This window comes from Neolamprologus brichardi, chromosome 11 (assembly GCF_056152115.1).
Source record: "Neolamprologus brichardi isolate AB-2024 chromosome 11, ASM5615211v1, whole genome shotgun sequence".
Lineage (NCBI taxonomy): Eukaryota > Metazoa > Chordata > Actinopteri > Cichliformes > Cichlidae > Neolamprologus > Neolamprologus brichardi.
Genome location: NC_142114.1, coordinates 25381593 through 25397932, shown reverse-complemented (window position 1 = coordinate 25397932; position 16340 = coordinate 25381593). Strand labels below are relative to the sequence as shown.

Sequence of the window (16340 nt, the reverse complement as noted above, 5' to 3'; positions counted from 1 at the left end):
CCCTGCTTTCTGTCTTTTTTTAGTGCCACCGTCTCTGACCCATACATAATAGCAAGTTTCACTATAATAATAAATTATAATGATCTAGCCTAGAAGCCACAGACACGTAAACTCAAACAGGAAATTGGTTCCTAAATTTGCACAGGATGCCTAAAAAGTCGCCATCATATCCACTAGATGTCCCCACTGTAACAGCGTGCAGGTTGAGAGGTCGAAGGGGAGAGGTTTCATTGGGATATGACAGCCAGTAACTGCTGAGACGGTGCGTCTATATGTTGGCGTGTAATGGGAGGCATATGCGTTAGCATTTAGTAAAATTTGGAACCGAAGGAATAGAGCGATTGCTTACCAGTTCAACCACGAGGACAACATCAACTACAACAACAACAGCATCATTAGGAGGGACTCTGAAATTTGTCCAGGCAAGTTGAGCTGCGCACTGCTAGCATTAGCTGTGAAACTTAGCTTCGTGTAAGTGTAAAGTACCGGAACTGTTGAATTATTTATTATGTTGGTTACTTAATGTTGCTATGAATGTAGCATTAAAGCTGCCGTCTTCGGGCTCGAATAAGCTCATAACTTAAGTGTGGTACCTTTACATATGAACCCGCAGCATCTCAGAGCGCACTCTAACGACGTGCTAACACCAAGCATGCTACCTGTAGTTTTACTCTATTATGCACCGTTGTTGGAATCAGTCTGTGGTACTTTATAAGCGACAGCTGTGTTAATTGAGGTATGTTAACTGTCACAATTTTCCTTTCTTTTTTAAGCTTAAAGCGTGGGTCCATATTGGGACCCGGGTTTATTTACAGCTAGCAAAGCTAATTGTTTGCTAGCAGGGTTAGCCTGAGCTTCATGACATCGTAAGTTTTTACATAATACATAAAACACATTGATCTATCATCATTATAGCTGTTTGTTCAGCACTTGTTTTCTACTCTTATGTTTAAGGCATTTTAAGTGTTATTTAATGAACCATGGTGAGGTAGCGGTGGATATTATCAGCTAGCCTTTTTTGCACATGCCATTTTACTAATAAAGCTAGATGCTCTCATATGGAATATAAACCTGTCAGGGCAAACGGTGGGATTTAACTTTTCCCTTTGAGGTTTTTAATTGCATGTAAACATAATTTATCATCTGCTTCAGCTCGGTGAGTGGCGTCTTCTCGCTCAATTTGACATTTGTTGGTAGGCAGTTTCTAATGTTAGTTTTTATGAATGAAATTAAGACGTGTACATATTTAAACTGCACTTTCTGATTTCATTCATTAATCCCTGCCGGTTTCTGATTCTTGGTTTGATAATTACTGTGATTACCAGCAGGTGATATTGCAACAGGGTTGCATCATCCTTCTTGCAGTTGTTCATTGTCTTGTGGTGGCTATTTCACAATTCTGGTTGCTTTAATATACCTTAGAGTGTAAAGAAGACTTTAGCAAGTAATTCAGTGCATGTCTATCAATTAACCAAGATATATTTCATTTTTAAAAACTGTATTTTGAGAGAGGTGTTTGTAAGGAAGTAGACCGCCTATTACCCACCATCTGTTATTCAAATGTGGTTACTCATTGACAGGACATTACCCTCTTTTCTCATCAGCGCTAGTTGTAAAAGGCAGCTCATCCATATTGAGCTGCTCTCTGCAATTATAGCAGGACTAATGGTCCTCAGTTATCAGAGGCGCATGCCTCAGAATTATGCAACTATGTCACTGAATTTTGATGCAATTATGCCACAAAGAACGGACACAGCTTAATGCTTGCTGGAATGTTTGTGGGTATTGGTATGGTGCTTGGATTTGCAGCAGTTTATAAGGAAATATTGTTTAAGGAATATACATTCATGGCATGTGTTGAAAAGAGGTAAGCTTTGCTTTTCGAAATTTTATTGATAATTTGCATCTATAAACTCCGTGCACCATTTTTCTCATAGCAGCAGTCTTTTAGCTTTGTGCTTTTTGACAAAGTCTTACCTTAGTCTGAATCGGAAAGGTACACTAAAGAGGTCCACAATGATCTCCTTAACTGAATTTGCACTTGCAATGTGAAATGCTGTGATTTGTGAGTAAATGTGCTGGGTTTTCATGTAAGATGCATACAAGCTGTTCTTTGTTAGATTATTTGTTTAGCACATACTCACAAATGCACATGGTTATTCATTCAGCTGAGACTTTTTCCCTGACTTAGTCAGGAAATATTATTTGTGTTATATAATATATATTGTTTTTAATGTACTACAGCCATAGACGATGGTGTTCCCTATCTTGTGATACAGAATAGGATTTCTGAATAATTGCTGGTCACTTGCCAAAAATGGCTGAAGATAAGAGAAAGGCTACTCCTTACCAGCACTTGACCTGTGACTGGTGTTAATATATCTGCCCTAGTTGTTAAGTTTTACTTGTCAAGCCTCTCTCAAATACACCATGCTTTTGAGATAGTGAATGTCTTGTCTTGCTGTAACTGGCATAATAGTACGCTGGCTGGCTTTGGCCAGAGGAGGAGGGAGATGATGGGGGATGGCTACAGGTCCTGAGCCCTGCTCGCTGAGTTTCCGATCAGCTCAATCCGGGATTAGTTCACTGACGGAGATGGTGCTGACCCTTTGCCAAATCGGGCCTTACAGCTACACCCACTTACCCTGCTGGACAAACAACTGAGAGATGGAGGCATTCATTGAAAATTTTCCCTGGCAAGACGGCCCCTGGAACCAGGACCAGGTTGAGAGCAGAAAGTCATTACTTCAAAATCTGCCTTTAACGTTTGCTGCACCTATTGTGCAAGGTTACTAGGACATTGCTGTGTTTACTGTATGGAGTATTTATAACAGCAGATCAAGAGACTCCTGAGGCAAATTCCTCCCGGGGAATGTTTCCGCTGTTCTCGGGGGGACAAGCGGAGCAATTACACAGTCTGTCTGAGTCGAGGAGGGAGCACTGTGTTAAGCACAAAGCGCACGTAAAGCTAAAAAAACCCACCGTTTCTGCTTTCAGGGGACTTCAGCGGGTGCAAGCCAGAGAGATAAACTGGTCTCCCATTGGCAGGTATGCTCTTAGAACAGCCTAACTTGTCTAACAACACTGTTTGGTTAACAGTTTCATGCTGCTTATTGACACGATTTTAGAAGCTGAGGTGAGAGCGGGCGGATTAAGATACTGAACAAATCCAGCTGCTGTATGTGTGCCAGGAAACCCAGTTAAATATTGTAATAGAGCAGTGTTTACACTGATAGGCAGCTCTGAACGTGCCTACTGAGTAAACAGGGAAACAAGAAATGAGATTGGAGGTCAATTTGGTGATTGCGTTTGTTGTTAAGCGAACCACCTTTACGTCAAAGAGTTCAGTTTTTCCACCTGAGTTGACATCAGTGTTCAAGCACAGTCATGTTAGGGGGGGTCAGGCTGGAGAAATCAAATGTTGAATTCAGATAAGTCACATCAAACTCAAGCAGTTAGTCTGGCAGTTTACTTCATTCCAAGGCGAAGTTTATCATCCTAACATTAACATTTCTTTATTTGAACGATGGTCAATTTCCGCACGTTGTTGTCATGATTGTGATTATTATTGTATAGATGGGATGCCAATCAGAGTTAAGAGTATGTTAACCTGTTGGTTGGTTGATTGACAAATTATCAGTGCATGGTGTCAGTTAAAAATATTTTTTTGTGTACTTGTACATATCTCTGTCGATACTCATATAATGTGTATAAAATGTGCACCTATGCCAGAGAACAATTCTTCAGTTCCTATAATATGGATGAAAGAATCTGGTCTACACAACTATCTAACTTTTAAATTTCAATCGATGGAAATAGCTAAACAGGTTTGCTGGTTTCTTTTAGCTGTTTCCTTTATACCATATGGCACATAGTATGTGTGCTGTACCATGGCTGGATAAATTGGGATCATCAATCACCTTGAGGCGACTTTTGTCGTGATTTGGCGCTATATAAATAAAATTGAATTGAATCAAAGTTACCTAAAAGTTCAGCTACTAGAATTCATTAGCATCAATAATGAGTATACAGGACTGTTGTATTCAGAGTTTCGGGGCATCCTGTTGTATGAAAAGCATGTTGTTCTGTTTATAGCTATGGAAATATTAGGACTGGCTCAAAGGATGATTCATGTTGGAAGACTGCTAAGAAGTTCAGCAGTCAGATATGTGTTCCAATTGCTTTCTCTGTCCAAAGGTCGAAAGATATTTAGGTGGTGACTAATGATTAATGACTTGATGAATTCGTCTTCTACAAATAGCTTTTCAGTACCTGTGTTGTTTTTGTTATCATTATTTTATTTTTTTATTTCTTTAAATAGTTAAACATTACCCTCTTCCATTTTCACCATCATATCCTCCTGTGCATTATTATCTAAATGTAACTTTACAGGAAATTTCTGAGAAACAGTTGTTTCAGGGAACGTGGAGGTTATAATTTTCCTCAGGTGTGACCAGTAAAGCATGCATGTTTCACTGCTGTACCACAGTTGGATATTTTCCACCGTGGGGAATGTGTCCACACCTTTTGGGCTACTGAATGAGTCGTGTGTTTAAGTGCTATGCAGCATGTGACCACAGTATGAGCTGGTTTGAACGAAAAAAACAAAACAAAAAAAACACTGTGCCTTTAGTTAGCAGTAAGAATGACACCACAAGATGTGTGTAACAAATTAGTTTTCCAGGACAGAGCTTCTCAGTAATAGAGCTGACGTCTGTTTCTGTGTGTTAGTCTGTGGAGATGCACTACACGATTTGTTCTGATAAGAGAGGGATGACAATATTTATAAAACTTGCCTCTGTGCTGCTATTTTGTTCCACATGTGCTTACGTCAAAACAGAGATAACTGTGCCAGTTATTTAAAAATATGAAAACTGTTTTTGTAATACATTTTTATAAGATTGGATTATATAGACTCAGTTTGTCAGCAATTTCAGTATTTTAAAAGTACAATCTATTTTCTCTGGAAGGAATTTATGCTTTTCTTAGATTAAAATATATTTAAAAAAAAGTATTATAATTTGGGATATCACATGTTATATGTCTGAAAAGGAAATATGTCTGTATGTATGCAAATAATTATTTATCAGTTATAAAACAGGATTTCACTCAGTTTCACTGTCTGATGAATCTCCATAACAAGTTTAGTCTTAAATATAAAGTCTTCCCCTCGTCTCTTCCCTTCCCCTTTCTCTGAACTCTCAGATCTCATAGGAGTATAGAAGACATTTTTTCCCCCTAGAAAATCATTAAGTGACTTAATTATTATACCAGATTCCCCTCTGGATTAAAAGTTTTAAAATGAATAATTTTATAGTCAAAATTATCCCATGAGTTTTGGCTTTAAAATGTGTGAAATTGAATATTCATTCGGTGAATCTATTGACTCGCTTGCACTTGTAGGTCCCTGGATGCCCCGTGGCGAACTGTCCTCGGCCGCCCAGTTCTTCCCAATGGCCGGGAGTTGACCAAGCCCACCAAGATGACGCTGCGCGAGCAGCTGAGAGAGAAGATTTCGGCGGCCTTCTACCGCCACGGGCTGCTGTGTGCCTCCTATCCAGTACCCATCATCCTCTTCACCTCGGCCAGCATCCTCACCTGCTGGTAGGTATTCAGTGTAATTTGAGCATACGGGGAACACTTTCAGTAATATGGATTTCTTTTTAACTTTGAAAAACTGACAAGCTGGCATTTACACCTACGTGTTTTACTGATGAGTTCATTGTGGAGCATCTACTCCTGTTCTTGTTCTTGTAAACAACCAAGTACGTTAATGGTGAAACTGTCTGATTATGCTCACTCTTATTCCTTATTAAGATACACCTTCCCCCTCCTCAGATTCAATTTTTACCTTCCCAGAGAGTGTGGTTGTGTTGAACAGTTGTACTGTGACCAGCTAGTTGACCACCTATGCAGCGTTCAGAAAACTGCTTTTGAAACACTGTCCAGGGCTGCCACGATTAGTCGACTAGTCATGATTACGTCGACGACTAATTTAATAGTTGACGCATCGTTTGAAGCTTTGTAAGATCCCGAAAGATGCAGGAATAAGTAGTAGGATTTAAGAGTGTAATAACGGACTGAAACAGATGGTGGCAGCACTTTATGTACAAGCTGCCGTTAAAACCTGAAAAAGAAGAAGCAGTGTCCAGTATTGTAGCTGTGTTCAAATTCAGGAACCGCATCCTCCTGTGCCCGCATTTGTAGGCCGATTACGTTACAGCGACACGACGAAGACTGTCCAAATTCAAAGACTCCGACAAATGCGTCCTTCATTTCCCCAGATTTGAAGGATGGGTCGGGTATATACTTCGTGGCCCAACCTATCCCAGAATTCATAGCGCTGCCCAGCACGGTCCTCAGTTTCCAACAATGGCGGCAGATACTTAGTTTTAATATTACTCTTATTATTATTTCTGGGTCACAAAATAAACGTTTAACATATTTTCAGGCGAGAATGTAGCTGTGTAAACCTCAAATATCTGCTCAGTTTATCAAGACACCACATATTTTCAAAAGCTCTCCTAGGTTTCGGAGACGTCTGTTACCCACTAGCTCGACAGCTAGCCGGGGTTACAGGCTCACTAGAGCCCGTGAGAACACCGGACTCCCGGCAAATCGTCTTTAAACCCACCGCCGTCTTTCGCTACTCAGGTTAAACATGATATATAAGTCACTTAGATAACTTAAAAATGTTATTCTTTGGCTTTTTTCAGTATTTTATTTGTTCCTGAGTAAATCGGTTTGGCTGAGATTAAAGTTATAATTTTTCACAGCTGAATAAACGTCAAGCAGACAGCTGATTATCAGAAGTGTGAGATGCTCGAGAATACACTCCGGTGTCCTGTTATATTTTAGATAGCAAGGAGCAGACGGCTGAGTTTATTAAACTTCACCAAAACAATCTGCATCTTTATAGTTTAGTTAGCACATACCTTAAAGTTGTAAGCTAATGATAGTTATATAAGAGCAGATGCATGCTGGTGCAAAAAGCTGTACGTTTTAAGTCCAATGGATGCGCGATCTGATTAGTTGACTAATCGCAAAAATAATCGGTGACTAGTCGACTATCAAAATAATCGTTTGTGGCAGCCCTAGTCCAGTCAAAATCTACTAAACGGTACAGCAGACTGTTTTGCAGGAACCTGTGGACATGATGACCTCCTTTTAGTGCCAATTCTGTTAAAAGATGAGAGGAAATCTTGTCATCCACTTTACAGAAACAGACAGATGGAGAAAGTGACTTCAGAGGGGAAAACTCAGTTGGCCAGTTCAGCTCAGTTTAACTGGCCATCTGTACACACACAACAGCCTCCTGCTGACACGATGACACAAACATTCACTGAACTCACGCACATATCTCCTCTTGCTAAATCACTGGTCAAAAGAGAGGACATGGGTCAGAGTTTGACAGGCTTCGTAAGTAAAGGCATTGTAAAACAATCAGAAACGCACGCATGCACCTGCAGCGTGCTGTCCTTGCTGCAACTTACAGCAGGGGTGCTGACCAAATGGGCGACTAACTACCACCCGGGGTAAAATGAAAGAAAAGAGCTGGACGACGGGGATGTTAAGGCAGGGCTAGAGCAGAGGGCTGTGAGAAAGTGGCCCTGTGAGAATGGGATGTCTGTCCCTCCATCTGCTTGTCAGGAGGGGGGCTGGCTCGGCACAAAAGAGGCCTTTGTGGAGGTACAGTGACCTAGGAGAGTGGAGGAGGCATGAGGGAGAGGGAGGTGAGGCACAGCGAAAAGCAGGCAGAGGTTTCCATCGAAAAGACAAGAATTGATATTTGTATTAGAGTACAATATGTTCATATGAGCTGTCTGGATACAAAGGTACCAGTGACCCAATTGATCCTTCATCAGCTGCTGAGATTTCTGAACCTCTGTCAGACCACTTTTCCTTTTCCAGCTAAAGATGTACATCATCAAAAATTAAAACATAACTTTATTTATACTGCCAAACTGGGGTACAGCTCAACTGCTGAAGGCTGTATTGTGTCATTTTTATAGAAAAAAGAAAAAAGTGTGTGATGGTGCTGTTTGGGGAGCACTTAATTTTCTCCAGGCTTGACCTCATTAGGAGAGAGCCCATTTTTTATTAGATGAATTCTTACTTTGTTTTATCCTCAGCGGCCTTGACGACAGCCATGTGGGCAGCACAGCTACAGCTTAGTTTAATTAAAAGTGAACAATGTGTCAGCAGCTGCTTTTGATAATTAAATCATGATTTATTTTTAATATAAATATTTAATTTCTTTTACATTCTCTCATGTGAGAATTTGATGCATTTCTTTGCACTTGACATTAAAACTATTTTGGCTTTTGGACTATTTATCAGCTGCAACACGACCTTAGATTAAGGTTATGCAAACAAATAGAGGTGTATCAGTGTTTTTCTTGTTTTTGACAAAATCAGCGAATTCAGAAAGTCAGCATTGCATTCATTGAGAATAAAAATAGTTGTTAGTTGTAGCCTGAGTGGGAAGCTTCAGGTGCTCTGTCTCAGCTAAAATTCCTATTATAAAGCTGATGAAGGCACATTTGATTACTTTTGGCTGAATTTGACATAATTTAGGCATAAGAAAAAAATAAAAATGTAGTTTGTTTTTTGTTTTTTTGTAGAAGGAATAGACTTCCTTTGATAATTTTGTGATGACTTTTTTTCCATTTTAAGTAAGCACCAAGAAAGTGGCCAAAACACTTCAGAGTCTTTTAAAAGCTTTATTCCGTCCACCTCTGTTGCCACCACCAGCTCAGTCTTTCAGGTATTTTTCAGGGTTGCTCAACACTATCATTTCAAACTGAACGTGCTTCCTCTACATATAGAGACATACAGAGAAGGAAGGAAAGAAGGGAGTGGTTTGGTTCTCAGATGAAGTTTGTTTTCTTGAAGACCTGCTCATTTCCAGGAGAACTAGGGAGCGGGTCTCTCTGGGTTGCGCATGAAACATAATCTGGCAGGAAAAGCCAGAGGTGCTGGTTTCATCTACTCAGAAGTGTTGCAACTTGCATCACAGGGAAGCGGTCACCGTTATCGTGGCGGCTTCAGTGGTCCGTAGTGTATAGCTGTCTGCTGCTTTCTTTGAAAGCATGCATGTGGGTTTGCGTTACAGTGAGAATGATGTCTTTTCCATTTATTAATGAATGAACAAAAGGATGTAGATGCATAAATATACGTTGAACTAAATTCCTTTGTTCCTATTGTTTGACATGTGACCCCCCACCCCCCCCCCCACCCCATTCTCTTCCTGCTAGCTATCCGTTATTGAGGCTCCCCCTGCCTGGGACGGGTCCTGTGGAGTTCACCACAGGGCTGCGAGACTACAGCGTTCCTTTCCATGAGCCTCAGGGTGACTTTGGAGAGCGCCCTGACTGGGTAGGAGAAAAAACATGAAATCCATAAGATTCTGTATTTCTGTGCTGTTTCTGACTATCACCTTTGTTTTATTTCCTTAGGGTGTGTTTAAGCTATGACATTTGAACCTGAAATAATTTTAATCTTAAGCTTGAATATTCAAAAATGATGGCTAGGCAAAGCTGGAAGCTCATAAATAGTAAAACAGTGGCTCACACGATTTGTCAACACTAGTTTTAATTTGCTGTAACAAGGGGAATAAGAAACAAAGAATACGTTTTTAGTTAATATTAAATACTAATATTAAAATCAGTCTGCAGTAGTAGCTGGTTCATTGTACTTAATCACAATCTGTTTCTTAATAAGCTGCCTACATGTTTGCCCTAGTACCGGGGTCCTCCGGTCGCCTACATCCAGCAGGTGTTGGTGAAGGCAGCAGTGTCTCCATGGGACAACAGCCTGGTGCCGGTGGATGTCTTTCGGTCGCCTCTTGGTCGAGTCTTCAATCTGCTGGAAGAGATCCGCAACCATGTTCACTCCGACAGGTAAGCTTGGGTGCACTGATATGTGACGGTGGTAAAAGACATATTTGCAGTAACACAATGAGAAAATACTACATTATGAAGTGTAGTCTAAGTATAAGGAAGGACTAGAGCAGAGGGCTGTGGAAGGAAAGCTGTGAACCAAAAGCTTCTTTGAATTTAGTCCGGGGGGAGATAAACATCAATGACCTTGAGTTATTGATCTGTTGTAAATTACAAAGTTTATGGTTTGTTCTGTTTGACTAATCTACTGTATCAATGATAGTTCCCAGAACAGTTTGCTTCGCTTTTGTGCTTCTGGTTTCAATTAAATACTTGTTTAACTATTTTTACATTAACGATTTCTTGCTATTCAATACTTTATTAGTTTATTTAAATCTCATTTATTCCAGGAGCATTCGGTATCCGTGAGCTGTACTGCATTGATTTCCTCGTCTTCTGTCACACCTCCTCTTCTCTTGTCTTTACCGCTGTCTCGTTCTTGTCTCGTCAGCTCCGGCATTCGCAGTCTGGAGTCTTTGTGTCTCCAGGTGACAGACCTGTTTCCAGGGTTACGGCGGATGCAGTCGGTGCTGCCAGAGCATGGCTGCCTTCTTGTTTCTCCTGGCAACTACTGGCAGAACCAACGGGAGCTGTTTGACTCGGACCCCGACCCCCTCAAGACCATCCAGAAACATGAACCGAAAGGCTTGCACACCTCAGCGACATTGCGAGGTAGTAATGGGGAAAGCTCTGATTCAATAGCGGCCTCCCCTCGTGTGTGGGTGTGTGTGCAGTAGGTTCTGTGTACAGTATTGCTAACAAACCATTCCCATGACAGACCTTTGATCAACAGGCAGGTACATACATATAACTCAGTTTGGTCTGCTACCATATTCTACTCAGAAAAAGCCCTTGGACATTTCTCTTTTTGAGGTTCTACTCACATTCTAATAATTGTTACTGTAACCAACTGTACCCTGCCAAGGAGTGGTTAAGTGAACGTGTTCAGACCAAATCTCTGTCACCGTCCACAGAGCATGTGGTGTCATCCTGAAGATTAGAGCTTCCTTAACTGGTCTTTGTGAAAATCGATGTATTAAGTAATTAACAAATCGTAATACAATAGAACATTGTGTCATTGCGTCCGAAATGTTCTCACGCCTGTCAGTAGGTGTGGGAGCATTTTTTATTTTGACAAAATCTGAAAGCTCCAGTCCGGCCTGTGTTCTTATTGCTTTTTGCCATGCAATGATCCATGAGAGGATTAATTCATTCTGAACTACAGGCATTTTTTAAATCGAGTCTGTCAGAAACTGCCATTGTTGATCACCATATTGAGCACCTCGTGTCTATTGTATAGTCGGTTAAAGTGCAGGGGAAAAGAATGTGTCATACTCTGACTGCCTTGTTGAAAGTAGTCTGCCATCATTCAGCATGAGTAATTGTCGGTAGTAGTGAGCAGGGGATTAGTTGTATCAGCCAACTAAGAGGCTTTCGTATTGACAGAGAACAAGCAGTTTCATTCCTTGGGAACTTATTGAATTCTTTTAAAATGCTACCCACTGACATAGTGAACCAAGTTTCCCCTTCAGCATTTTGCCACATCTGCCAGTTCAAGAGATATTAAAGATATAGTCGGGGACAGCTTGGCTGTCAGATAAAGTTAGACTGATGTGCTTGTTCACACTGAGCTGACTCGAGGCTTGTCAGCCTGGTTACATTGGAGATTATATTTCAGCTGCTCTTGCAGGGCAGGGGAGCCCCAAACTCCACCAGGTACCCAGTGTAAAATATATAACTATGAGAGATGGCAGTCAGTGAGGATGAATGTATTTTGAGGTCATTTTGTGAACGTATGGATGGATCTGAGTTTAGTGATTGTGTTCCAGGCTTTCATTCTAATGGCTTAGTTTTTAGTTTTATAGCAGTTGCCTTTTTGGTTCCTGAACTTATTTACTCCTTTATAACTTCACCCTCATGTCTGAGACCAGAGCTGATGGATTGATTTGCTTTTTGAGTGAGCCATTTAACTTCATTATTGAAACCAGGATGTTGTCACTTAGGGTTTTTTTTTTTTTTTTTTTTTTTTTTTTTTTTTGGGGGGGGGGGGGGGGGGGGGGTTGTTTTTGTTTTTTAAACAGTGAGGTATTTTTTCTGCTTTTACGTGTGCTCCTGATCACTAAGATGTTTCCTTGTGTTGTGACTAAGATCAAAAGAACTTGGTGACAACAGCAGATTCCCACAAAGCTTTCTAAGCCTAAAACTGCTCTAAAACGTCTCTTTTCTTTTTATTCTTATAAAGAAGTGGTAACTGTATCAGTTCTGACACAGACCTAAGGGCTTTGAGAATGTTTGGCTGGTGACTAATGAATAACCAGTGGTCAACCTAATGTGGTCTGTTACTAGAATATGAAGAGTCTATTTACATGAAGATGTTTACTGTGTGTGTTTTAGACTTGCTGTTCGGGGTTCCTGTGAAGCACTCGGGGGTCAGTCACTACAACAGGAAGAGGGTGGTGACCTACACAATCACTGTAGTTCTATCCAGTTATGATGCAAGGTGAGTTACAAAGGCAATAGAACAGAAAAGTAAAAGGCAGTTCTATTTAAATTTAGTTTTAAGGGATGTCACTGGAAAATTTAGGGTTTTTTTGTTTGTTTTGTGTTTTTTTTCTCGTTTCATATTTTTGTCATCTCTAACTCTGTGACTCTTGGACGGTAATGCTGCTTTAGAAAAAGCTTAAGACACAAAATACACACTTCCTTAAACTTTAAACTAATAGTTAAAATCGGTAAACAGAAATAAGAAAAAATAATTACAAACTACACTTAAGAAATATATATTTTACTATTGGAACTAAATTGAAAAGAGATTGTCCTTAAAGAAATTTCAATCTTTTGTAGTTTACCAAAATTTTCAGAGAAGAAGCTTGAGGAGGGTGAGACTGGGATGTTTCCATGACTTTGAGTCAAGTGTCTTTTGGAGCGTTTTCTGTTGTATCGTCTGTCTGTTCTGGGCTTGCCCACGGTCAAACTTTGTTTCTATACATTAAAAACTAAACTAAAAGAACAAACCATCTATGGAAACTAACTGAAACTGAGATCTACAAACTAACTCTGGAGCCTGAACAGAGTAGGAGTCTGTGACTTAGGTTTTGCATTTTATTGTATTTCACTTTTTCAATAGAACGGCATAAATAGTCAGAACTGTCTTCTCCTTGGATTAATGGCATCTGTCCCTCGAGGCCAAGTGTCTTTTTCTCAAAATTAAGAATGGAGTGATGAAGCTTGTTACTCCATGTGACGATGATTAATTGTTATTTGTGTGTGTGTCCAGGTTCCTAGCCAGCCTACGGGGCCGCCTGAAGCAGCTTCACCCATCCGCCAACTGCACCCTCAGAGATGACCACATGGTCCACGTCCACTTCAAGGAGGAGATCGGCATTGCTGAACTCATCCCCCTCGTCACCACATACATCATTCTTTTTGCCTACATCTACTTCTCTACACGTTAGTCCAACTCCCTTTAAATCTGCTTTGTACTTGTGTTCAAACATCTCGACTCCCCCCACCACTACCACTTGTTTGCACACCTCACCACAGTTAAAACAGAAAAGTGCCAGAGAATGAGGGCAAAACGTGCTGTGCCCTTTTGTGTGCACAAGTGTTTGGGTGCCAAGGTTGTCCCTGTCTGCTGCAGGGATAATCCTCACATGGGAACATTGCACACCGCTGTAAGAATGCACCCACCAAACCATCGGCAGCTTGCCAGCACAAACATTAGCTCAGGGAACGAACACACACACTCGTGCACACAGACACACATGCCGTCCAAGTACTCAAATGACTTTTCACCTGCAAGGTGGTTAAATTACTCACAATTGGCTCCTGATATGCACTTGTAATTGCAGTATAAGTATTTAGATAATTATTCAATGAGACTAATGTTCCAAAGCTTCAGAGACATACCTTGATGTTTGTTGTTAGCACATCTTTCCTGCTCTTTGCACGTTCATGCTGTTTTAAATTCTCAGTAACACAATATTTGTTGTTAAACAGTGAAACAAGCAAGAAATCACACACACACACACAACCCATTACAATCAATGCAAACACAATTTTTCACTTTGCTACTAAAATCCTGATATCCTCTGAAAATGTTACCATTCAGAGATGTTGAAGAAATGGCTGTGCTGTAATTTTGACCACCAGAGAAAAATTTAGTATGTCGCTTTTTTATGATTCAGATTGTTAGCATCAACAGCTCTTTGACTTTCAGTGTTACATGTGTAACCAACATTGCCTGACTTTTATGCCAACTGAAAAGTGAAGAAACTTTGATTACATGTCAGAGCAGACTGGGCTGCTAGTGTCTCAGACAGTGAAAAGTGGTACTGCGCAAAGTATAGTTTAAGGAAAAATTGTATATCTTTTTAAACATTAAAACATGTAAATACAGGAAAAAAGCATTCAGCAGAACTTTGCAGCCACTGCAGTTGTATAACCGTTCTTCATGAAATTCACATTAAACAGTAAAAAGAAGGGAATTTTATTTAGGAAGTGTGATATGAAACGGGGTCTGTGCAGCATTAGACAGTGGAAAGAATGCATGAGAAAGATGAAGCGCACAGTCTTTCTGTTCTCCTGAGGTTCGAGGAAAGCTGAGAGGTCAGAAGGGTCCACGATGTTTCTTTGCTCCGATAATAAAACGGAGCTTTCTTTCTTATGTTGAGAGTCTGTTTCATTCTTATTTTTGATACATCGCGGTCAGAAAGTTCAGTTATTTGTCTCACCATTGTTTTGCTATCTGTTCCCTTCTGAGAAAGACCTCTCCTTCCAGTCTGGAAAATCAGAGTGTACACTTGAGGCTGCCTTGGAAAACTGCAATTGAACAAACATCTGTTACAACAATATGCAGCTGCTGTTTTATTTTACAGTGTAGTCATTTTCAGAATCACCATTTCAAAGAAAACCTGCAAGTTTGAGAAATAGCCTGTACAGTTTCATTTCATGACTCCTGCATATTTTATCAGCAAGCCTAGTGTTCAGTGTCATCACCTGCCACCTAAAAATGTAATTTTGGAAATGCTTAAACGCCTTCTTCACATGATCACCATCATTTGATTTAAGAAAAGGTCTGGCTGAGGATTTGAATAGTTGTACGGCTGGTTAGTGTGAAGCCCTCAACATATCTTCTTTTTCTTCCTTGCAGGTAAGATCGACATGGTGAAATCTAAGTGGGGCCTGGCTCTGGCTGCTGTGGTCACAGTGCTCAGCTCTCTGCTCATGTCTGTGGGTCTGTGTACACTGTTTGGACTGACACCCACACTTAATGGAGGGTAAAAACCTTTTTCTACATACTTGAGTGTCTGAAGATTACTAAAGGGGTCTGGTCTCTGCTCTTGTTCATCTGCCAGGAACAGCCAGTTTGGCAGCAGACACTTATTAGATTTCAGCCTAAAATTTAAGCCAAGGAATGCAGAGACTTTCAAAAATCAGGCAGCCAAGAAAACAGTTTAATCAAGACGCAGCAAAAATGTATTTGTTTGCATCACTGAGAGCAACTTGGTACTTGTACTTTCATGACTTATACTCATTGTTTCCCTTGATTACACCATAAACACCAAAGCAAGGAATCAGTTTCATACCAGTCAGTGCCATTTTTTTTAAAAAAGTAAAAAATTGTTTTGTTTTTTTGTTTTCTTCTTGTATTTGCACATAGAAACTAATGCATATGGCATCGTTGTATGTTAGTTAACTGAAGTAGCTTCCAGTGCTATTGCACTTACCTTCCACAGTAGCTTTAACTTCAGACTGTAGTGATTAGCACTTGAATGCTCCTTTCACTTTTAAGTGCATGAACTGTTTTTACAGTACATTTTCTTTATTATGAATGCTGTTTAAACCAGCCTAAAAGCTGTCTTCATGCATGCTCAATCGTCCAGGTAAGGAAGTCCTAAAAAATTCATTCTGTTCGTCTGGATGTAGCGGTTCCAAAAAACTCTCTGAAAACACTATGTCCAAATGAACAGAGTCAACTCTTTGCGGCAGCCTGAAAACACTTACTAGCTAATATTTTTAAGAGGTTGAAGGATGAGTTTAACTTGTGAATCACCACTGAAATTATGTCTGCAGTAATTTCATTGTTCTCCTGCTCTTATTGACATTCAAATATATCCTGTTAATGTTAACACCTCTGGCTGGCTGTCAGTTGTATCCTTATTTTTACCAACTCACGTGCACGTACCTGACTTTTGACTTTCCTCTTCTTCTGTATTGATCGTACATGGAGTTCTGTTAATGATCACTTCATGTGGGCAAACAGCGTGTTAGTGGGTATGAAAAAGGAAGAACACTGTGTGGAAGTGGGATGGACTAAAATATGGGGCAGATGTATTCAGATGCTGACGTATAATGGCTGTCCAATCGTGAGCTGTTTATTAGGAAGCAGACCTCATG

General features: G+C 40.3%; 1 protein-coding gene across 7 annotated transcripts in view; it reads left to right on the top strand.

Moving 5' to 3' along the window:
* The first annotated feature begins 203 nt into the window (after positions 1-203).
* The window catches only part of scap (SREBF chaperone), a 33340-nt gene continuing 17203 nt past the window's right edge, over positions 204-16340 (top strand). For 2 of the 7 annotated variants that reach the window (XM_087848426.1, XM_087848424.1), the window contains exons 1-8: positions 2277-3048; positions 5404-5604; positions 9258-9378; positions 9745-9902; positions 10393-10613; positions 12336-12441; positions 13219-13391; positions 15094-15220. In XM_087848426.1, the coding sequence (XP_087704552.1) occupies positions 2873-3048; positions 5404-5604; positions 9258-9378; positions 9745-9902; positions 10393-10613; positions 12336-12441; positions 13219-13391; positions 15094-15220 (1283 nt within the window). In that variant the 5' untranslated portion in view covers positions 2277-2872. Of the gene's footprint in view, positions 472-1631; positions 1868-2276; positions 3049-5403; positions 5605-9257; positions 9379-9744; positions 9903-10392; positions 10614-12335; positions 12442-13218; positions 13392-15093; positions 15221-16340 lie in introns of those variants that run through there. The other 5 variants (XM_087848428.1, XM_087848429.1, XM_087848425.1 and 2 more) reach the window with 5 other exon arrangements.